Source organism: Nerophis ophidion, linkage group LG14 (assembly GCF_033978795.1).
Source record: "Nerophis ophidion isolate RoL-2023_Sa linkage group LG14, RoL_Noph_v1.0, whole genome shotgun sequence".
NCBI classification, from domain to species: domain Eukaryota; kingdom Metazoa; phylum Chordata; class Actinopteri; order Syngnathiformes; family Syngnathidae; genus Nerophis; species Nerophis ophidion.
In genome coordinates this window covers 53,594,937-53,620,322 of record NC_084624.1, presented here as the reverse complement: position 1 = coordinate 53,620,322, position 25,386 = coordinate 53,594,937, and the positions used below count along the sequence as shown (strand labels likewise).

General features: G+C 39.4%; 1 protein-coding gene across 2 annotated transcripts in view; it reads right to left on the bottom strand.

The window, feature by feature from the left end:
* Positions 1-24,737, bottom strand: part of atp6v1h (ATPase H+ transporting V1 subunit H) — a 39,523-nt gene extending 14,786 nt beyond the window's left edge. The window contains exons 1-9 of one of the 2 annotated variants that reach the window (XM_061921048.1): positions 24,648-24,737; positions 24,092-24,268; positions 18,210-18,309; positions 18,046-18,135; positions 17,157-17,270; positions 15,995-16,099; positions 10,391-10,450; positions 9,481-9,578; positions 5,217-5,409 (exon numbers count right to left, since the gene is read on the bottom strand). In XM_061921048.1, coding sequence (XP_061777032.1) covers positions 5,217-5,409; positions 9,481-9,578; positions 10,391-10,450; positions 15,995-16,099; positions 17,157-17,270; positions 18,046-18,135; positions 18,210-18,309; positions 24,092-24,195 — 864 coding nt within the window. In that variant the 5' untranslated portion in view covers positions 24,196-24,268; positions 24,648-24,737. The remainder of the gene's footprint in view (positions 1-5,216; positions 5,410-9,480; positions 9,579-10,390; positions 10,451-15,994; positions 16,100-17,156; positions 17,271-18,045; positions 18,136-18,209; positions 18,310-24,091; positions 24,269-24,647) is intronic. The other variant, XM_061921049.1, reaches the window with a different exon arrangement.
* Between the last annotated feature and the right edge of the window lie 649 nt (positions 24,738-25,386).

Here is a 25,386-nt window from a genome sequence, read left to right as displayed (position 1 = left end):
CGTATTTAGAAAACACATTCGCATCTGTTCCCGTAAGTAGGACACGCATTTGTTGCCAGAAGTCGGAAGTGCGCTGCTAGGGAAACAGAAATAAATGCGCCGAGGAATTAGTTCAGGTAATGATTAAAATGACCAAAATATGATACATATTGTACATATTACATATTGTTATGAAGCTGTCTGTTACTACATTATATATATATATATATATATATATATATATATATATGAACTTGCGGTGTGTATATTGTACATATTACATATTGTCATGAAGTCAGTGACGTGCTGTCAGGGGAGGAAAGTGAGGCAGCGCCTCACCTGCCACCAGGTGGCTTAACCATGAGATGTTCCAAAACAAAGTAATAAATTAAATCAGTTTTAATATTTGTCTTTTGGTTTATGTTTTTCTAAGTGATTTTGGTGTGGTTCCCGTATATTTTGATAATTTTCATAGTCAAAATCGCAGAAACTCCATGTTGCCTGATCAAAACAATGCAGCAGATGAGAAGTGAGGCAGACACAGGCGGTGCCTCCACGGTTACACACAGTGTGTATTGGGGCGTACGTGCAAGGGGGCGCATGCTTGTTGCCATGTAGAAAAGGCAGGTCTTGAGGCAGCAAGTACCTCTGCCTCAAGGTAGGGGGCGATATATTGTCAACTTGCAGTTCAATGGTTCAGAAGTACTATGACTCGCCTCACTGGGAGAAGTGGGGGCGCTCAAGCTAGCAGACACAGGTCTCTCCAGCGGGAGCCAGTCTTTTTTCTTTTCTTTTTTTTTTTTAACTGTATTTATAACAAACATGGCATTTTTATTAGACTAAGCCATCGTTTGTGGGTGTTTTTTGTCGGATGCAAAAATATTGTTTAATTTCTTGGAATGAAATTGAATTAAATGAATGTTTCTGCCAATATGGAGGATTATATACTGTATTCAATGTGAAATACTTCTCTAAACTGGACTTTAAGACAAAATGAATGCGATCATACATGGAGGATAGCTATTGCTGCTTCAGATACAAATACAGAAAGATAATATACACTCAGAATACTTGATTTATTTTGTTAAAAGCAAGTGGGACCAAAAAGTATTTAATAACAACTTTATCAAATAGTTTTTGGACCCATTTATCATATCATTGTCACACCTGGACTTGGATTTGTTTTGCTTCTTCCACGCAAAGGATGATTGGCACGAGCCAGACGAGAATTCCGGTACATATTTGTTTATTTAAACACTATAATAAAAAATTAAACAAACTAAGGGCGCTCCTAAGGAGGTATAGAACTTGGCTACAAAATACAAATATGAAACAAAACACCTGCACGATGGCATGAAATGACAATGAACTATAAACAGAGTCTCGGAAAACTGGCGTGCACAAGCGATCCCTCAGAAAGCTGGCGTGCACATCACTTGTGCACGCCAGCTTTCCGAGACTCTTATTTTGTTAGCGCAGGCAGCATGAAGCAGGGCTTTTATTGTGAAGATAGGAAATGTGCAGTCGGCCTTTAGAGTTTTGACGGAAGGGACGGCGCGAAAGTCTGTTGAAATAAAAAGTGTTTCTGGCCTTCCTCTCTGTCATTTTTTCATAATAATGAACTGGCAGCAGCCAGCGTCATCTCACAAGACCCTCGGGTGCCGTGAATGTCAATCAAGCAAGCTACGGAATTTGCCGCCAATGTTTTTCTTGTAAAGTGTATGGAAGCTGGATGAATTAGATGCCAAAAAAACAACCACATTCATGTGGTATTGGCCAGAAAGGACAAAGTTTTTTCTCCTCCATTTGAAAATGTGGGCGTTATCATCATTACTGTCTGATTCCAATCAATGCAAGTCATCAGAATCAGGTAATACACCAACTTATATTCTTGTCTTCGTGAAAGAAAGACATCTATATGTGTTACACATGCTTGTATTATCATTAAACACATTTAACTTGTTTACAAAAATGTCTCTTTCATAAATAAATAAACATAAATGATATATATAAATGAGGTAGATCCCCTCGAGTTGGTCAATTGAAAAGTAGCTCGCCTGCAGAAAAAGTGTGGGCACCCCTGCTCTAACTCTAATGTGCAACCTAAATCAACAATGACTAGAGCTGCACATATGAATTTAAGTAAAAAAAAAAAGAAGAAAAAAAAGTATGTATGCCTCACCTGGTGTTTAGTTCACTGCACGTCACTGGAAGGTGTCTGTTACTACATGATATATATACTTGCAGTGTGTATATTGTACATATTACATATTGTTATGAAGGTGTCTGTTACTACATTATATATATATATATATATATATATATATATATATATATATATATATATATATACTTGCAGTGTGTATATTGTACATTTTACATATTGTTATGAAGGTGTCTGTTACTACATTATATATATACTTGCAGTGTGTATATTGTACATATTACATATTGTTATGAAGGTGTCTGTTACTACATTATATATATATATATATATATATATATATATATACTTGCAGTGTGTATAATGTACATATTACATATTGTTATGAAGGTGTGTGTTACTACATTATATATATACCTGCCGTGTACATATTGTACATATTACATATTGTTATGAAGGTGTCTGTTACTACATTATATATAGACTTGCCGTGTACATATTGTACATATTACATATTGTTATGAAGGTGTCTGTTACTACATTATATATAGACTTGCGTGTATACAAAATGTTGGAGGGTTTTGAAAATGTTTTAGAGGGTTTTGAAGGCTACAACGATGACTCCCATTAGCCGCATCTTCCAAGCGCTTATCATTTTTAAAATCCTAAAAAAAGACGTGTTCTTGTCTCTCATAATGATTGTGAACAATAGGCAAAATTCCTCTTTAACAATGAGCTGTCCTACTGTTCAAAGGATACCTTAGGTCTCCATGCCGCACCTACTTCTGCTTTTAATAAGCAGCAATGTGTCAGTCATAACGTAAACGAGTGTAAATGGGAATTATCAATCCCGACAAAAGTGCCGTCCAACTTCCTGTCAATTCCCTCAACACAAACAAGGCTGTGGGTGAATAAGAGTTGAGCAGGACAAGCTGACCTCAAGCTTCAGTCTTGTAATCAATGGCCATTCATCCTGTGCATTGTGCTCGATGCTTCAGAGTCCTTGTGAGCTGGCAAGGCTGGCCAAAGCTCGCGAATAATCGAAGTCTTTCATCGAAATATTCAAATGACATGATTTGATTCACTGTTGAGCTCTCGGCATACTGATTGTTCTTTCTTTTCTTTGAAGACACCCTGTGCCAAAGCGACCATTAATTCTGTTCAGAGGACTCTTCAGTTAGTGGGGACAGTGAAGCTCTGGCAGTAGGGCAATGGTCTAATTGCTAGTTCGTCTTTTGAGCCGCGTTCAAGTGGTGCGCAAGTATCCTAGAATAGAATTCTGAACCATACATGACACTAGGGATGACGTTCGAAAACTGGTTCTCCCGATTGTTTGATAAGAAAAGAACCAATTTCACTGATTCGAATCCCTTCCTGAGAAACGGTTCCCGTTATCGAAGCAACTATAGTAAAGAAAAAGATACGGTTCTTTATTCGAATCCCTGGGAACGAATCCTGCGTCACAGTAAATGACATAGCTCAGTCATTGGGCGGCAGATACAGAAGCAGCAACAACGGTCCAGAAAAAAACGCACCAAGGCATGGCTTCACTTTACTAAGAAATACGAGGACGAAACGGCTATCTGCAAATATTGCCAGACTTGGCTTTCCTGTAAGGGGAGCAGTACAACAAACATGTTCAGGCCGTACATAACCAGAAGGTTAGAGAAAGGTGTCGTGGAGAAGCAGCGACAGCGAGGAAGAAGCACGCCCCTCTTCCTCTGCTTCAACCTGCAGTCCTAGTGATAGTGCCGGTGAGTAACTAACGTTAACTGTTGCTAGTTCATTTCCATATCTGCTCACTTGTAGCGTTCAGGCTCAAATAACGTTACAACTCTTATGTCAACCAGGACTGCAGTAATGTTAGCTAGAGTAACGTTACCTAAGCATAGTCAGTGGCTAACGGAAACGTTAACGTTAGCCTTTCTGTATGTGCCTGATAACGTTAACAGTATTTTGTAGCCTACTACACCACTCCAGGGTTTGCAGGTCTGTCTAATAAACTAGTGCTTGCAAGATATGAGTTATTCAGATGATGACAGCCAGAATGACCAGGGTAGTGTTTGCTCTGTTTATTTGTTTAAAAAGTGAGCTTTTGTCAAACCAAGTATTGTGTTTTTTTTTCCATATACAACAACCTATCTGGATTCGATAAGATAATCGATAAGTAATCGGTTGGATATGAGGATTCGATAATGGCATCGAAATCGATAATTTCTCAACAAACCCATCCATCCATCCATTTTCTACCGCTTATTCCCTTTCGGGGTCGCGGGGGGCGCTGGCGCCTATCTCAGCTACAATCGGGCGGAAGGCGGGGTACACCCTGGACAAGTCGCCACCTCATCGCAGGGCCAACACAGATAGACAGACAACATTCACACTCACATTCACACACTAGGGCCAATTTAGTGTTGCCAATCAACCTATCCCCAGGTGCATGTCTTTGGAAGTGGGAGGAAGCCGGAGTACCCGGAGGGAACCCACGCATTCACGGGGAGAACATGCAAACTCCACACAGAAAGAACCCGAGCCTGGATTTGAACCCAGGACTGCAGGAACTTCGTATTGTGAGGCAGACGCACTAACCCCTCTGCCACCGTGAAGCCCTTCTCAACAAACATCATCTCTATATGACACTACATCATGATGGTGGCAATGAGTGTTTTGACGGTGGAGAGGCATTATATTTGATTCGATTCAATGTCTGCTGGCCAAGAGAGCAGCCAAGCGAGAGGAATCACTTGACAATCACATATTTTGTCCTTGCAAACCTTAGGAATTTTGAAATTTCCGTACAACAGCTCGGCATGAAATATTCATCATCGTATTGAACGTAGACAGCAGGGAACCAACTAAATAACATCGAGGTACATCTTATTTATGCAACTTTTAAGGACTTAGTTTCTTTTATCGCCTTCCTCTGTTTTTTAATAGTGCCATTTGCATTTTCCCCACAGAAGCGATAAAGCAGGCGGCCCAATTACAAGTGAAAAGTGCTTCACTGGAGTTTGTAAATATCTGAGTGCACTTCAAAGGCATAAAGCGCCAAATTGGGGAGCTCTACACGTACCCTGAAGGCCGCCAGAATGATCCGTGTGACCTTCTCCTTGACAGATTCCTGCAGGATATCGGAGAGGGCAGGCACCACGTTGTAGCGCCTTAACTGCTCGCACAGCTGGGGGCTGAAGGCCAGGAGCCAGACGCAGAAGATCATCTGGTATTGGAGCTGGAAGCCACACTTGTTGCTCAACACCGCTGTAATACTTGAAGAGAAGGCAGGGTGGAAAAGGCAAGTCAAAAAGTACAAAGGGACAAAATGATGTTGATGAGAAGCCATATTTTGTGTAGCGCATCGCTTTCTTAATTCCCAAGCTTTCAAAGCAGTGTGCCTCCATGCCACTGAGCTATTAGTCCCGATAATAGCCTGGAATACAAAATGTCCACATGGGCTCCGAGTGTTGGTCCAAACACACAATGAATAACATTCAACAGATGCGTAGGGGGTCCACATTTGCAGAGAAAGATGCTAAGTAGCATGATGCAGACCTCCTAAAATGCAAATGCAATTGCAGCCACCGTTTCCATGACAAAAAATGGCTTTTGGATTAACACACGGCCAATCACAAGACTGTACTCACAGGAGTTAACGAGATACATTACTTCCCCAGTCTTTCCCTTACATGTAATTGATTGAGTGTGACGCCACGGCAAAATAAAAGCCACAATACGTTAAAAACAAAGGTCATTTACGTGAAAACAAATTAATGTATTGAGCAAAATCTGTGCATAATTATGTACATGTGATTTTTTTAAATTTTTGATACATTTGCAAAATAAAAATAAAATTAAAGCTGCAAGCAGCGATGGACGAGACCGCTTTTGCTGCTGCCCCCGCCACCCAAGCCCATATAAGCGGTAGAAGATGGATGGATGGATTATTACACAGAGAAAAAGTTGTACACACGTGTTATACATCAGTCTCATAGTAATAACAGTTGTAAAGTGGCCTGGGCATTTTATAAGGACGCCTTGGTGCCACCATTGAGACTCTAAAGCAGGGGTCACCAACCTTTTTGAAACCAAGAACTACTTCTTGGGTATTGATTAATGCGAAGGGCTACCAGGTCGATACACACTTCAATAAATTGCCAGAAATAGCCAATTTGCTCAATTTACCTTTAATAAATAAATGTACATATATATATATATATATATATATATTTATATAAAAATGGGTATTTCTGTCTGTCATTCTGTCATTCCGTCGTACATTTTTTTTCCTTTTACGGAAGGTTTATTTGTAGAGAATAAATGATGAAAAAAACATTTGATTGAACGGATTAAAAGAGGAGAAAACACGAAAAAAATGAAAAAGAAAATTTGAAACTTAGATTATCTTCAATTTCGACTCTTTAAAATTCAAAATTCAACCGAAAAAAAGAAGAAAAAAACTAACTAATTCGAATCTTTTTGAAAAAATTAAAAAAATATATTTATGGAACATCATTAGTAATTTTTCCTGATCAAGATTAATTTTAGAATTTTAAAATGTAAAAACAAATCTGCACTTTGTTAGAATATATAACAAATTGAACCAATCTATATTTCTAACACAGACAAATCGTTATTTCTTTTAGATTTTCCAGAACAAAAATTTTAAAAGAAATTCAAAAGACTTTGAAATAAGATTTAAATTTGATTCTACAGATGTTGTAGATTTGCCAGAATAATCTATTTTGAATTTGAATCATAAGTTTGAAGAAATATTTCACAAATATTCGTCGTCGAAAAAACAGACACTAAAATGAAGAATTAAATTAAAATGTATTTATTATTCTTTACAATAAAAAAAAAATACTTGAACATTGATTTAAATTGTTAGGAAAGACAAGGAAGGAATTTAAAAGGTAAAAAGGTATACGTGTTTAAAAATTCCTAAAACCATTTTTAAGGTTGTATTTTTTCTCAAAAATTGTCTTTCTAAAAGTTATAAGAAGCAAAGTAAAAAAATAAATGAATTTATTTCAATTCTTTGAAATATTTCTTGGATTTTCAAATTCTATTTGAGTTTTGTCTCTCTTACAATTAAAAATGACGAACAAAGCGAGACCAGCTTGCTAGTAAATAAATACAATTGAAAAAATAGAGGCAGGTCACTGGTAAGTGCTGCTATTTGAGCTATTTTTAGAACAGGCCAGCGGGCGACTCATCTGGTCCTTACGGGCTACCTGGTGCCCGCGGGCACCGCGTTGGTGACCCCAGCTCTAAAGCGTGGTGAATGTAATGCAGCTATTGTATTTAAGTGGGAATAGCAAACTTCCTGTTGATTTTAGTTAGGGGCGGTCAGTGTATGAAATATAGGTCTCAGTGAGACCTAAATTGAGGTTTTTGTTTCATGTGTATATGACAGTCCTACAGTTTTGTCTGAGCAGAAAGCCGCTATTTTGTGACAACAGCAGCAGCGCAATGGTTCTTTGCGGGCTCATAAAATCCAAACCGGGGTAGTAATTAAAACTCTTTCTTTAACTTTTAATCAGAAGGGTTCAATCTTTCTTCTGTGCTTATTTGAAGCCGAAACGACAAACGGCCTCAGAGGAGATGTTTGATAAAAAAAAAGCGACATTCTTTAGCCATTTTTTGTATTGAAATGGGAATAGCAAACTTCCTGTTGATTTTAGCCGGGGGATGTGAGTGTATGAAATATAGGTCTAACTGAGACCTTACGTATAGGTTTTTTTTATGTTTCTATGATGGTCCTACTGGAAGTTATAGGCAGTTTTGTCAGTGTTTTCTTCCTAGGGGGCGCTAGAGCACATTTTAGAGTTTTAGGGTTTGTTTTTTTGATTAGATCGCAATTTTCACCAGTCCTGATGTGTGTGTCAAATTTGGTGAGTTCTGAAGGATGTTAAGGGGGTCAAATTACAGCTCAAAGAGGCGGCGGTATAATAATAAAGAATAATAATTTTAAAAAACTTAGAAATTCAATAGGGTCCTCTGTCCCAAAGGGACATCGGTCCCTAAATATACTCCGTCTGTAAGCAAAATGTTGCACTTTAATAAAAATCACAACCAAAAGCAATAAAATGGCTATGTCTCTGTTAAGGAGGGGGTGGGTGACCTTCAAATGTAAGCAACCAAAACAATAAATAAAATAACTAAATGAACTTCCATCCATCCATCTATTTTCTACCGCTTGTCCCTCTCGGGGTCACGGGGGGTGCTGGAGCCTATCCCAGCTGCACTCGGGCGGAAGGCGCGGTGCACCCTGGATAAGTCGCCACCTTATTTCACGGACAACACATATTGAAATCATCCACATTCACATTAACACACTAAGACTAACCGTCGAGAGTCTTAAAGCGGTTATCATTACTACCGTTTATGTGCATGCCCGTAGTTGCTAAAACCGAATGACCGCTCTTCTCCCGTCCAAAGGCAAAACCCAGTAACTCAAATTTGGTCAAAACTGAGCTGATAATAATTTTGGAGTTCCTAGGTGACATGCTTTACATTAGTGTATGCGATATTGTAATTTGTTCCGTAAGTAAGCTGTTACGCGCATGGCAGGACCTAGCAACTACCACATAACCGCGTAGATACAACAGAAAAACCTAGTATCTCAAGGGACCAATCGGAGCTTCTTGGTCAGTCGCTTTATTGTCTTTAATGAGACATTTGCACGAATGGGGGCCGACGGTCAACCTGATTATGTCATATTATGGCACGAGGGGATATTTGGAAGATTGGCCCAGGACGTTGCAAGCACCTTCATTAAATGTATTGTTCTTGATTCTTCCCCTTGCATACTCTTTTGGGCAGATAACTGTGGAGGTCAAAATAAAAACTGGACACTGTACACGGCTCTTGCCCAATGTGCAAACGCAGAAGGGGAACCCACCCGAGATTGTAATAAAATATCTGGAGAAAGGGCACACGTACATTAGAGCAGATTCAATCGGCAAGAAAATGAAAGCTCAAGAAAACATCTATACGTTTGATGACTTTGTAGATCTTTGTAAGACAGCATCAAGATGGATTGGTTTTTTTCTTTGTTTTCTCAAAATCAACTAGAAGTGAGTTACTAGGTTTTGCCTTTGGGCGGGAGTCTTGTAACCTGCAACAATGCATGCGTATGGCGGTTATCGACGATTGGAAAAGTTATGACTTTATTTCCATTTATTGTTCGGTTAATTGATTTATCGAATATCGGCCCAGGCATTTCTAATGAAAACCAAGGTACCATTGTACTGCATTTCTATTCCCATGGTTTCTTTTGAAATAAACTGTGTTTGACCTCAGACGTCTGTTTCACTGTAAAAAAGAAGTCTACTTACCAGTTAACCCCGTCGGCCTCCACCCAGGCAAACCTGTACTCATTAACCCTCAGCATCAGCTGAAGGCAGCCGGCCACACACTGCACATACTGAGAGCTCTGCAAAGGACAAAAGCAAACATTTACTAACACGCCATGGTGAGCTTCTGCCCAGTGATGGGAAAAAAGACGGTGCTGGAAAGAGAAGCATGGAGAAGTTGGCAAGCAGAGAAGGAAACCAGTTGAAAACTTACACCAGCGTGTCCATCAAACCTGAGGCATGATACATGCAGTCTTGTAAGTGAGCATCTGCAACATGCTAGACCACAAAAGTGCAATACAGAGCCAGAGAAAAGTGTCCCCATCCCACCTGAGCCGAACTAGGTCAACAGAGATTAAAGGAGGAGAAAGTAGAAGCCATTAATCAAGTCACTGGAAGGTGAATGAAAGCAAAAAGAGTCCAGCCAGAAGAAGAGACGATGGAGAAGATGCGTGAGAAGGTAACCTGGTTGAAAATGCGGTGTGTAAAAGAAGGCGTTCAGTTAATAGACACACTTTCTAGCTAGTACATTTTGCAGAATAATTTGACTTTAGTGGGGAAAAGAGCAAAAAAATGGATGCTGCCACTGCTGCTCCACAAGTGTTAGTCCAGTTGAACCTGGTTTAACAGACGTAGACAGGAAAGCTGACAGTCATGCCTGCAGCAGATTAAGCGGCTCTCGTGGCATGCAGGTTGACAGTGTTAAAAGCAATCAGTGGCAGCAAACATCATGCTGTCCACAGAGGACCTCTGGCAGGGGGCTGCCACTACAGTAAAGGCTTCTGAGCGCCGTCAGGAGCTGTTCATTGGCCAGAAGACTAAGAGTTGAAAGTCCAGAGGTATCTTGCACGAGCTCTGAGAGTGACTGAAGATGCACCTCACTTATACTCACTTCACTGGGGGATATAGTTCCTGCTCCAGTTCCTGTGTCTTGACCTGTACCGTGTAGGTTCTAATGAGAGATAAACAAAACAAAATCGATGCCTTCGGGCTGTGTTGTAGACAAAATGTTAATATTAATTTCTTAAAAGAAAATCAGGCTGCTGTGGAAAAATATCCTCAAATGTCAAGCTTGGGAAGGAAATCAAACCAGGATACAAACACTACGTTGGTACACGAACTTTTATGTAAATTCAGGTTACGCTTTACATGTGTTGCTATAACAACACAAGCTGCCACCAGACAACACACATCAAATACTGGAAAACAACATAATTGAAGGTAAACGCACCTTGTTCCACAGGAAAACACATTAGAGCAGGGGCGCTCACACTTTTTCTGCAGGTGAGCTACTTTTCAATTGACCAAGTCGAGGAGATCTACCTCATTCCTATTTATAATTTATATTTATTTATTCATGAAAGAGACATTTTTGTTAACAAGTTAATGGTGTTTAATGATAATACAAGCATGTTTAACACACATAGATTCCTTTCTTTCATGAAGACAAGAATATAAGTTGGTGTATTACCTGATTCTGATGACTTGCATTGATTGGAATTAGACAGTGGTGCTGATAACGTCCGCATTTTCAAATGGAGGGAAAAAAAAAGTCCTCCTTTCTGTCCAATACCACATGAAAGTGGTTGGATTTAGCATCTCATTTGTCCAACTTGCATACTGGTTTTTAAACACTTTGTTATGAGAGTAGCATATGTGTGTGGCCCTTTAATGTCTGGCAGCAGGTGAGTGACGTCAGTGAGTGTGCGGGTGGGCAAGCAAGTGAGTGTGCGGTCGCTGAGGGCGGGGGAGAAATACATTGGCATCAAACTCCGTAGCTTGCTAGCTTTCTGAGACTCTTATTTTGTTAGCACAGGCAGGATGAAACAGGTCTTTTATGGTGAAGACAGGAAGTGTGCAGTCGCTCTTTAGAGTTTTGACAGTAGGTACGGAGTCTCTAGAAATAAAATGTGTTTCTCTGCGTCCGCCCTGTTAGTGATTTTTTTCTTAAATATGAGCTGGCAGCAGCCAGCGTCATCTCACAAGATCCTCGGGTGGCGAGAATGTCAAACAACTGACGAAAGTGAAGTCTTGGTATGATTGATGATTGCTCATTTTTATGTCTATTTTTTAATGCCTGGCTTGAGATCGACTGACACACCCTCCGAGATCGACCAGTCGATCGAGATCGACGTAATGGGCACCCCTGCATTAGAGCATCTTACAGCTGAGGTTCAAACCCCGTATCCATTTGAGTTGGGAAATTGTGTTAGATGTAAATATAAACGGAATACAATGATTTGCAAATCCTTTTCAAGCCATATTCAGTTGAATATGCTACAAAGACAACATATTTGATGTTCAAACTGCTAAACATTTTTTTTGCAAATAATTATTAACTTTAGAATTTGATGCCAGCAACACGTGACAAACAAGTTGGGAAAGGTGGCAATAAATACTGATAAAGTTGAGAAATGCTCATCAAACACTTATTTGGAACATCCCACGGGTGTGCAGGCTAATTGGGAACAGGTGGGTGCCATGATTGGGTACAAAAGCAGCTTCCATGAAATGCTAAGTAATTCACAAACAAGGATGGGGCGAGGGGTCACCAATTTGTAAGCAAATTGTCGAACAGTTTTAGAACAACATTTTTAAACGAGCTATTGCAAGGAATTTAGGGATTTCACCATCTACGGTCCGTAAAATCATCAAAAGGTTCAGAGAATCTGGAGAAACCACTGCACGTAAGCCATGATATTACTGACCTTTGATCCCTCAGGCGGTACTGCATCAAAAACCGACATCAGTGTGTAAAGGATATCACCACATGGGCTCAGGAACACTTCAGAAAACCACTGTCAGTAACTACAGTTGGTCGCTACATTTGTAAGTGCAAGTTAAAACTCTACTATGGAAAGCAAAACCCATTTATCAACAACACCAAAGAACGCCGCTGGCTTCGCTGGGCCCGAGCCCACCTAAGATGGACTGATGCAAAGTGTTCTGTGGTCTGACGAGTCCACATTTCAAATTATATTTGGAAACTGTGGAAGTGGTGTCCTCCGGAACAAAGAGGAAAATAACAATCTGGATTGTTATAGGTGCAAAGTTCAAAAGGCAGCATCTGTGATGGTATGGGGGTGCATTAGTGCCCAAGGCATGGCTAACATACACATCTGTGAAGGCACCATTACTGCTGAAAGGTCCATACAGGTTTTGGAGCAACATATGTGGTCATCCAAGCAACGTTATCATGGACGCCCCTGCTTATTTCAGCAAGCCAATGCCAAGCCACGTGTTACAACAGCGTGGTTTCGTAGTAAAAGTGTGCGGGTACTTTCCTGGCCCGCCTGCAGTGTGGCGCATTATGAAGAGTAAAATACGACAGTGGAGAACCCCCGGACTGTTGAACGACTGAAGCTCTACATAAAACAAGAATGGGTAATAATTCCACTTTCAAAGCTTCAACAATTAGTTTCCTCAGTTCCCAAACGTTTATTGAGTGTTGTTAAAAGAAAAGGTGATGTAACACAGTGGTGAACATGCCCTTTCCCAACTACTTTGGCACATGTTGCAGCCATGAAATTCTAAGTTAATTATTAATTGCAAAAAAAAATTAAGTTTTCAGTTTGAACATCAAATATCTTGTCTTTGAAGTGCATTCAACTGAATATGGGCTGAAAAGGATTTGCAAATCATTGTATTCCGTTTATATTTACATCTAACACAATTTCCCAACTCATATGGAAACGGGGTTTGTATATTACATGTTTATATACGCACTTTGTTTCATGGCATTGGTCCTCCTGCAATTTGTCTTTTCAAACACTTTTCCCTCATTGAAATACTTGGTTCAAGTGTCAAAATGTCCGCAACTTAATCCTTTATTACCTGTAACTGTCTTAAAATTGTAAAAATACGTCAAGCACAGTTAAATTAGGAGGGCTTTCTTTGAATAGTTGAAGATCAGATGTGGAGGAGTCTAATTTGACTATCAACCTTGCAGTCAAATCCATGCATCCATCCATTTCCTACCACTTATCCCGTTCGGGGTCATAGAGGGTGCTGGTGCCTATCTCAACTGCATTTGGGTGGAAGGTGGGGAACACCCTGGACAAGTCGCCATCTCATAGCAGGGCCAACACAGATAGACAACATTCACACACTAGGGTCAATTTTACTGTTGCCAATCAACCTATCCCCAGGTGCATGTCTTTGTCAAATCAAGGGAGAATAAAAGCCTCTACTCACTGAGAGGGAGGGAGGCAAATAGAGTACCTGCATAAAGGGGATTTGCAGAGCGGATAGATCGATTGCGCTCATCATGTCTTCTTGAACTCTTAGTAAAATATTTTTGTGTGCAGACGAGAGGCTGGGAGTACCGTGCAACATTTATTCTGTTACGTCTACATTTTTGGATTTGTTGTACTCGTTTTAATGCAACATACTTTTCACTGTGGCACGGTTGAGAGAGTGGCCGTGCCAGCAACCTGAGGGTTCCTGGTTCAATCCCGACCTTCTACCAATCTAGTCACGTTCGTTGTGCCCTTGAGCAAGACACTTCACCCTTACTCCTGATGGTTTGTGGTTAGCGCCTTGCATGGCAGTGTGTGAATGGGTGAATGTGGAAATAGTGTCAAAGCGTTTAGAGTACCTTGTAGGTAGAAAAGCGCTATACAAGTATAACCCATTTACCATTTACTTGTACTTGAGTATTTTTGTGAAAAAGGAACACTACTTTTACTCTGTTACATTGAGTGTCATTCACGATTGCTAGATGTTATATGTAATCTCTTGATTACTGCTTGTAAAGATGTATTCATTTTGATTGTTAGAGACTTCTTCCACCGGGAACTGTCACATGACTTTGTTTCACTAAAAGAACATAAGCACTAGTAACCGCTGACTCAATTTCACCAATCAAACTAAGTCTGGCAGTCACATGGCCGCACTGTCAGCACCACACTTTAGAAAGTGACATAACGGTATGTTACTCGCAGTCACAACCCTTCAATGTTTACTCACAAACTATGGAAAAAAACATTTAATATCATGATCTGTGTCAAAAGAAATGTTCACATTTCTTCCTACAATAATTCCACCTACAACGAGGAAAGATGTTGTGGAAAGTTGTAGACGTTTCTTTTTTGTTTTAGCGACGCAAATGATAATTAGCCCAGTTATGACGTCCTTTGTGCCTGTGAAATGTGCATCTTTTGTCACGCAGGATGAAAAAAAGCACAGAAACACGCACACACACACCTAAAATAGCAACAAAATGAATCAGAAACTTCTTACAAGTTACTCAGTCTTTGAGTAGTTTTTTTCACTGAATACTTAACTTATACTCAAGTCATTATTTGAATGGTTACTATTGTACTTGAGCCATATTATTCTGAATTAATGGTAGTTTTTTGTAAGTCTACCCACTTTTGTGGCAGACACATTTTCAAGAGTGAGAAATAAAACACACACACATATATATATTACACACATATATTCTTTTAAAAATGTGTGTGTGTGTATGTATGTATGTATGTATGTATATATATATATATATATATATATATATATATATATATATATATATATACATAGACAAACATATACATATATATGTATATATATATATATATATATGTATATATATATATACATATATAGATATATATATACATATATAGATATATATATACATATATACATATATAGATATATATATACATATATACATACACACACACATTTTTAAAAGAATATACATGTGTAAGTGTAATATATGTATGTGTGTGTGTGTACACACACGCACACACTACACACACACACACAATAATAATCCATACAATATGAATTTACTGCAGAACAGAACTTTTTTGTAGAAATCTGCTTCCGTGTCTCTCCCCTGACACCCAGGTATCAGGCTGGCTACTGTAAACAAACCTCGCCCATTCTGCTTCATGTCTCTGCTTGGAGGTGCAGTGACGTAGATTATTGTAAGAACCCGTATCTCACTCAGAAGCGCAGATTCCAGCCATTGGAATACTCTCTGTAGTTCATGACTGACAATAATTTGAAGAATGCAATGCACATCGTATTGGCGTCTCCAGTTTTTATGGTAATGGTTTGAAAAAACCTTTACCACGTCCCGCGTGCCAGGCTGAAAAGCTTAGCGGGCCGCATACCGCCCCTGGGTGGTCATTTGCTCATGCCTGTTCTATTGTATTGTTTTTGTAATTCAATATTTATTGACTCAAATATATATTTTGTGAAGGCATGTTATTAAAATTAAAATTATGCTGTTTTTGGGGAGACCAAGCATTGATTAAATTAGTTTTAATTAATTTCAATAGACAACGCTGTTTTGCAATTAAATTCTTTAAAAGTACGAGGTGTGTCACAATTTAACTCATTTCACTAATGAAACACGTATCCTGAGGTCACATTTGTATATGTCCATCTAACAAGATGAATAGAAGCCTTTTCAAAGATGTGAAGCATCCTTGGAAACCCTGTCAATAAACCTGATCAATTACCAACAGCAAGACTGACGTACCTGTGAACTCAGCTGGCTTTTGATCCAGTTAAAGTAGTAGTTGAGATCACTTCCCTCCATCAGGTCACGACCCCAGGCAGCCAATTTGGCAATGATCCTCGCCGCCTGAGGATGCACGAAATGTCAGATTGAGGAGAGAAGATATTAAGTAAACAGCAATAGAAATCATTTGATGTTTATGTGCTTAGTTACCAGAAATGAACTAACATATATAATGATTAAGGTCAGTTTAATTTCCACTAAAGTAATCATTAATTGAACTACAGTATATATCGTTAGATGGTTGCCATGGAAACATCGCAACATTAACTGCTCGTTTTTGACGAAAAGGTGAGTGAGATGTTTCGTGAGGAATTATTGATGGCTTGCTATGATTAGAAACAAACATGAAAGGTTCACCGGGTTGCATTTTCCAGAGCAAAAAAGGTTAATTTGGAGCAAAGTGCTGTCTGCTCTTCTTCAAGAGGGTGTTATTTTCAACTTCTGGTACAGTGGTTCTCAACCTTTTTTCAGTGATGTACCCCTGTGAACATTTTTTTTATTCAAGTACCCCCTAATCCGAGCAAAGCATTTTTGGTTGAAAAAAAAGAGATAAGGAAGAAAAATACAGCACAATGTCATCAGTTTCTGATTTATTAAATTGTATAACTGTGCAAAATATTGCTCATTTGTAGTGGTCTTTCTTGAACTATTTGGAAAAAAAGATATAAAAATAACTAAAAACTTGTTGAAAAATAAACAAGTGATTGAATTATAAGTAAAGATTTCTACACATAAAAGCAATCATCAACTTAAAGTGCCTTCTTTGGGGATTGTAATAAAGATTCATCTGGATTCATCAACTTCATTCCAAACATTTGTTCACAAAAAAATAAATCTTTAACATCAATATTTATGGGACATGTCCACAAAAAGTCTAGCTGTCAACACTGAATATTGTATTGTTGCATTTCTTTTCAGAGTTTATGAACTTACATTCATATTTTGTTGAAGTATTATTCATTAAATATATTTATAAAGGATTTTTGAATTGTTGCTATTTTTAAAATATTTTCTAAAAATCTCACGTACCCCTTGGCATACCTTCAAGTACCCCCAGGGGTACGCGTACGCCCATTTGAGAACCACTGTTCTAATATGTCTCTGCCATTCAAAAACGCACCATGTGGACGGTGAAGAGGTCCTGGCGGTTCAGCATGGGAAGAAAGTAGGACCAGGCTGTGTTCTTGGTCTTTTTGGCGTAGTCAAAAAAGATATTTACCCGCTGATGATTCTCCTGTAAAACATTGAAACATTTCCCTTATTGTACAAGTACACCAAACTGATAGATGGCAAGGGAGCACAAATAATTATCAGGCCAATATTAGAATTAAGACGTCATACTGATAATAAGTCCAATGACATAAAAAATAGTCTCTGGGTGAGATTGCATGTATTGTGCTGTAGGTGGGTCAGGGTGAGCAAATCAAGCGCTCAGTTTCTCCGACTGGCCTTGCTGTAAACTTCTCTAAATCTTTGTAAACAAACATGGCGTGGATCGTGTGGGACTTTGTTTGCTGTTTCAGAGGAAGACTCCTGCTTTCTGCTCCAAATGTCTTGCAAACATTCCGTGAGGAGGGAAAGAAACACAGCTTCAAAACATCAAACCTGATCAGTCCGTTGACATGCCAGCATGGTTACAACGGTATTTGAAACGTCTACAAAATATCGTGTGTTGTTCATCTATCAATGACCAAACTTTGTCTTGTGAACAATAAGCTTACACCCATTGGTATTGTTGATTTTAGCTTTTTCCTGTCAATCGCATGTTAGATTTGTTTTAGTTTTTAAGCCGGCTGTCCTGACGCAACCGTCCGATTTGTCCGTGCTTGGGACCGGCACTGGACATCTCCAAAGGCTTACTGTTGAGGCCTTGGACAGGACTCAAAACAGTGCCGTCTGCAACTTGTCATGGCCAATTATTGCCTCCTTGTAATCGTGAGGTTCAGGTAAATCAACTATAATTACAAGGTTTACAGTATAGTCTAAATAAGTGTGTTGAGGCACAGTACCTGCAGAGTGTCATCAATAAGAGTCAGGATGTACTGGACAGTCTGCTCCTTAGAGATGTGAGCCATCAGGTTGAGAAAGGTCTTTGCACACTGAAAATAAGTACATACAATTAAATAAAAACTCCTAAATGTCATGAATGGATGAGTCTACTATCCGAATATACCTGATGGCCTTCATTGGTCAGGATGACTTGTTTCTCCTCAGAGTTGGCCACCTCAAACTTCTTGATGAACTCACAGTCCTCTGCAGAGATCATCTGACTCCTAAAAAAAACAAACATTGAAGTAATTTGGATGAAATCTGGCAGCAGAGGACCAAAAACAAAGCATACAAAAAGCAGCTTTACATTTGTCCTTTCCTCAGCAGACACCGGCATGGACTGGTCATCAGTGTTAAAGTGTAGATAGATAGGTCTTTATTGTCATTGCACAAGTACAACGAAACTTTGTTTTCAGCACAAACCCGTTCAAGATTAGACAAAAACAAACAGTGCACAGGGTTACAGAACAGGAACGTTGATGGGTCGCCACAAGGAGCCCCGTAAAATATGGGAAAAAGGTCAACGCTGGGGAAGGATGAGTAAAAAAATACAATCTAGACTGGGCTCCTAAGGGGGCCCAGTCTGGAGTGGGAAAAAACCTCCATAGCAGAGCACATAAACATATTACAACGTACATCTCGAGATATCTAGCAACAGAGGGAAGGGAGTTCGGGGTCATGATGGTAGGCCGCAGCTCTCAGGCGCTCACCATCCATTCATCACCCTTAAGGGATTTGCGTTGAGGGCGTTCCGTAGTCTGTCTCTGTTCCGCGTACAAAGTCAACAACAACCGGTGTGTGTCCATGAGAGACAAGAAGGGAGTTTGTTGTGTCTTCAACCGCGGCGTTAAAAAGTTGAAACATTTTCGTCCATCTAAAGCAGACCGATAGAAATTATTTTCAATGGTTGGAATCTGCAGTGATGAGGTGGCGACTTCTCCAGGGTGTAGGGAGAAAGGCTCCAGCACCTCCCGCCACCCCGTAAGGGACAAGCAGTAGAAAATGGATGGGTTGGAATATGCGCTTTTGAGTGATCAACAGGTTATTATGGTAATCTACGTCACAGCAACTCCTGGCAGACCGGGCAACAAGCAGTGATGTTAGTGATATTATACCAGATTGTAGGTTGTTTTTACCCTTTTGCGTTCATATTTTGCTGTGTTTGTCGCATTTTTGTTGACTTTTTCTTGATTGTAAAAGATAATGATGGGTGAGGTGGTCTGAGAAGTAAAAGAAGAGTGACTTTCATATGTTGTTCATATTCAGTGTTTCATCGATTATAGTTAATATTGTAAATCCCACATTCTTTATTTTCATGTACATTCTGGGTGTCTCATTCAGAACAAAAATGTCAAATTCCATTTGTTTGTTTTTTTGAGGTGGTCTGTCATAACATTTTTAGCATTCAACCAGACATTATTGTGATTTTTTGTATAAAAAAGGGACGCAAGCACACATACTGTACAACATACATGTGTGTGTATACACACGCATACATATATAGATAAATATAAATATATATACAATATATATACAGTACAGGCCACAAGTTTGGACACACCTTCTTAACCAATGTGCTTTCTTTATTTCCATGACTATTTACAATGTAGTGTCACATCAAAACTATGAATGAAAACATTGTGGAGTTATGTACTTAAAAAAAGGAAAACAAATTAAAACATGTGTTATGTTCAAGTTTCTTCAAAATAGCCACCCTTTGCTCTGATTTCTAGCTCTGCACACCCTTGGCATTCTGTCTATGAGCTTCAAGCACACCTGTGAAGTGAAAACCATTTCAGGTGACTACCTCTTGCAGCTCATGGAGAGAATCCCAAGAGTAAGATATACCTTGACGGCTGTCTGTTTTCCTGCTAATCATATTAGCTTGTCCTGCAGCTCATTGTGCAGTTTAGGCAAGAGAAACAGCGAGTACCTACGGCTGAGGAGAGTGTATCATATTTTAATTGATATTTCATTTTTTTTTAAATGCGGAAGAGGTATTTTGACGCAAAAATTAATGCTTAAAAACGCAGATTTCTGTGCTTTCATGGAAATTGCACATGCCTGATGGTTTGACTTCAAAATTTTGGAGCTAATGCAGATCCCAAATACAAAAAAACAGGTAGCAGTAGATAAGGAAAGTCAGTTTTGCATTATATGTCTCCTTAGCACAGTGGTTCTCAAATGGGGGTACGAGTACCCCTGGGGGTACTTGAAGGTATGCCAAGGGGGACGTGAGATTTTTTAAAAATATTTTAAAAATAGCAACAAATCCTTTATAAATATATTTATTGAATAATGCTTCAACAAAATATGAATGTAAGTTCATAATAATATAATGTATATATTCCTCGACTGCACTTAAATGTAGAATATATTTATACTATTTATATATTATATATTTTTTATATATGTTTTATATAATTTATTGTTATTATTGTCTATTGTGAGCAAACTTGGGTGCTGAATTTCCCCCAGGGGATCAATAAAGTACTTTCAATTCTATTCTATTATATAAACTGTGAAAAGAAATGCAACAATGCAATATTCAGTGTTGACAGCTAGATTTTTTGTGGACATGTTCCATAAAAAATTATAGTAAAGATTAATTATTTTTGTGAAGAAATATTTAGAATTAAGTTCATGAATCCAGTTGGATCTCTATTACAATCCCCAGAGAGGGCACTTTTAGTTGATGATTACTTCTGTGTGTAGAAATCTTTATTTATAATTGAATCACTTGTTTATTTTTCAACACGTTTTTAGTTATTTTTATATCTTTTTTTCCCCAAATAGTTCAAGAAAGACCACTACAAATGAGCAATATTTTGCACTGTTATACAATTTAATAAATCCGAAACTGATGACATAGTGCTGTATTTTACTTCTTTATCTCTTTTATTCAACCAAAAATGCTTTGCTCTGATAAGGGGGTACTTGAATTTAAAAAAAATTCACAGGGGGTACATCAATTAAAAAAGGTTGAGAACCACTGCCTTAGCAGATTGCTAAATCAGAGCTATTGAATATGTTTATGCTTCATAATCAGATTAGTCGACTAATTGTTAAGATAATTGATGTCTAATCAACTATCAAAATAGTCGTTGGTTGGACGAGAACAGGGGTCGGCAACCTGCGGCTCTAGAGCCGCATGCGGTTCTTTAGCGCCACCCTTGTGACTCTCTGGAGCTTTTTCAAAAAAGTATGAAAAATGGAAAAAAAATGAAGGAAAAAAAACATTTGTTTTAAAATGGTTTCTGCAGGACAACAAACATGACACAAACCTCCCTAATTGCTATAAAGCACACTGTTTACATTAAACATGCTTCACTGATTCGAGAATTTGGCGAGTGACGTTTTGTCCTACTAATTTTGGCGGTCCTTTACATGTACAACTTTCTCCGACTTTCTAGGACGTGTTTTATGCCACTTCTTTTTCTGTCTCATTTTGTCCGCCAAACTTTAAACGTTGTGCGTGAATGCACAAAGGTGAGTTTTGTTGACAACATTGACTTGTGTGGAGTGCTATTTAGACATATTTGGTCACTGCATGACTGCAAGCTAATCGATGCTAACATGCTATTTAGGCTAGTTATATGTACACATTGCATCATTATGCCTCATTTGTAGCTGTATTTGAGCTCATTTAGTTCCTTTAAGTCCTCTTAATTCAATTTATATCTCATGACACACTATCTGTATGTAATATGGCTTTTAAATTTGTTTTGCAGCTCCGGACAGATTTGTTTTTGTATTTTTGGTCCAATATGGCTCTTTCAACATATTGGGTTGCCGACCCCTGGACTAGAGAAAGGGCGAGTTATGATTACAGCTTGTTCGGACATTAGCGACCACTTGGTGGGCACAAATCCGCTCCTGCATCTTAAGAGTAAAAAAAAAAGTCGACATATTCAGATAAATTGTAGTATTAATTGTGTCATTATAACTAATGTGATCACCCATCCAGCAGTTATCTAATGACAGATAAATTCTACTAAAACACCAATAAAGGAGTGAAGAGACGAGTAAACATGATATGGACTCAGCATGGCACCAATTGCTTCGTCTTCAATCAAGCCTTGCACCGGTCAAAGTAGGACATCCACACCTGCCCCTCAAAGTGAACGACATCTTTTCACAATAAAATGACGCAGTTGCAACAGATGTAGTGAAAGTACTGCTGAATTCAGCCATTCGATTCTGGAGGACAGATGGAAAGCTCTTTTGGGCTGCCATTTGCTGTGGATATAAAGCATCAACATGTCTAGTTTTCACAGCGCACGTTTGGGTGTGTGATGCTAGCATGCTCCTGTTAATTGCATTCAACACAAAGAAGACACTTGTGGTGGAACTAGCACAAGTTACAGCAGGGCATTTCAACACAGGGATGGAGGAGTGCTTGTGCATCTCATTGAATTATGTAGACCAGTGGTTCTCAAATGGGGGTACTTGAAGGTATGCCAAGGGGTGACACAGAGTACACTAAAGGTTGTGATATAAACAATTTTAACACTCTTAGTAATGTGCGCCACGCTGTGAAGCCACACCAATTAAGAACGACAAACACATTTCGCAGGTGGCGACTTGTCCAGGGTTTACCCCGCCTTCCGCCCGATTGTAGCTGAGATAGGCGCCAGCGCCCCCCGCGACCCCGAAAGGCAATAAGCGGTAGAAAATGGATGGATGGAAACACATTTCGGGAGAACATCCTCACAATAACACAACATAAACGCAACACAACAAATACCCAGAATCCTTTGTATTCATGACAATCCATGACTACCCCCCCTCCCCCCGTGCGTCGGTAAGGTGGGCGGGGTTGGGGGCGCAAAGGTGTAAAATATATTCAGGAATTGTCACAGATACAAAGGATTATGGGTATTTGTTGTGTTGCGTTTATGTTGTGTTACTGTGAGGATGTTCTCCCGAAATGTGTTTGTCAATCTTGTATTGTGTGGCTTCACAGCATGGCGCATATTAGTAAGTGTTAAAGTTGTTTATATCACAACCACCAGTGTACTCTGTATCACCCAGCATGCCTTTCAATCTTGTACGTGTAATTGCGGAAGCTGTACACAACATGTTGCCGGACCAACAATCGGTTCTTACATGTTGTCGAAGGTGTCAAAGGCAATGGCTTCAAAGCAAGCCCATATTCTTGTCATCAGGATGAACGCTATTGGATAGCCGCGAGAACGTTAGCGGCTCCAATTGTCTTCATTGCTCTGTGAAACAGGTTTAAATAGCTCTGTGAGTGGTAAAGGCGGCCTACCTCTGATATATTTCAGCGGGCGGTTGGCGGGCGGGCACGGTCCTGATAAAATGTTTCGGGTGGACGGCGGGTGGATGACGACTTTGGGGATGCGGATGATATAGTTGCCTATCCTTGCATCTCTACTGCCTCCACAGTTAGCTTCAGAATAAAAATGTTATTACAAAGAATAAGAGACCTATTATACTCTAGAAATGTTGGTCTTACTTAAAAATGCATGCGTTTAGTTGTTTTCAGTGTTAAAAAAAATATTATATGGCTCTTTTGGAAATACATTTTAAAATATTAGGCTTCTTGGCTCTCTCAGTCAAAAAGGTTCCCGACCCCTGTTCTAGTCCTTCACTCTAACTATCCTCATCCACGAATCTTTCATCCTCGCTCAAATTAATGGAGGAATTGTCGCTTTCTCGGTCCGAATCGCTCTAGCTGCTGGTGGGCATGATTGTAAACAATGTGAGGATGTGAGGAGCTTACAACCCGCGACGTCATGCGCACATCGTCCGCAAGGCTTTTTTATTAGCGACCAAAAGTTGCTAACTTTATCGTGGATGTTCTCTACTAAATCCTTTCAGCAAAAATATGGCAATATCGCGAAATGATCAAGTATGACACATAGAATGGACCTGCTATCCCCGTTTAAATAAGACACGCTCATTTCAGTAGGCCTTTAAGTGACACAAAGAGACTCAGATCCAGTTAGTGGATGTTTGCACAAGTGTAGGCTTTATACTCACTGCAGGTAAGACTGCCAGTTAACCAGGTTAGCTCGAACCTCTGCCGCCTTGGCAGCGATGATGTTGGTGGGGACGGCAGCGTCCACAGCCCCGCGGATGTCCATCTTCAATGATGCTGGATGCTCTTATTGTTGGGAGACGACGTGAGACAGGACACCACCCGGAAGGACAGAATTTCTGCAAATAAAGCGACATGAAGCTGAAATGTTGTCGCCAGTGGCGGACGGAAGCCGATGAGGCGCTAAATCAAGCTAGTAGCAAGGAGCTAGCATATGTCACAACATACTTCTGACGGCCTTTTCCTCTTGTAAGTATGTATCAACATGCCGGGATAGCAGATAAATAACTTAAAAAGGGGTCAGCAGTTAGTTAATTAAATATTTTAGCTAAATATTCCACATAGGATAATTATGTTCGTGTATCGTGCGTTTCCCTTTCAACAAGATTTTTTTTTAGCAAATGGTCATTCAGTAACACGAACTGTAAGACAACGTGAACACAAATAATGTTGCATTTTTACTTAAAATGTCATTAAAGACGAGGTTTAATCACTCACCCACGAGTAGTGAACGCACTTGCCGTCAGCTGACTGCGGTGACGTCACGGGATCATGTGACATGCAGACAGCCGGTCACGTGCGTCTACCCGGAAATAAAAATATTTATTTTTTATTTCTTATAAACCTTTATGTATAAGTTTCAACATTTACAAACTGTTAATTAATAATGATCAAAGTAAGTACAAACACAGTACAAAACAGCGTCAGGGGGTTGTAATTTCAGAGTAACTAAAATAAAATGCAATATATATATATATATATATATATATATATATATATATATATATATATATATATATATATATATATATATCAATAACAAACAAAGTGCAAAGCCATAGGCCATACTTGCCAACCCTCCCGGATTTTCCGGGAGACTCCCGAAATTCAGCACCTCCCCCGAAAGCCTCCCGGGACAAATTTTCTCCCGAAAATCTCCCGAAATTCAGGCGGAGCTGGAGGCCACGTCCCCTCCGGCTCCATGCGGACCTGAGTGAGGACAGCCTGTTTTCACGTCCGCTTTCCCACAATATAAACAGCGTGTCTGCCCAATGACGTTATAACTGTAGAATGATCGAGGGCGAGTTCTTGGTTTCTTATGTGAGTTTATTGTTATGCAGTTTTATTAACGTCCTCTCAGCGCGGTAACAACACACAACAACAGCAGTCCCGTTTTCGTCTACCGTAAAGCAGTTTGTCCACCGTAAACAGCAATGTTGTGACACTCTAAAACAGG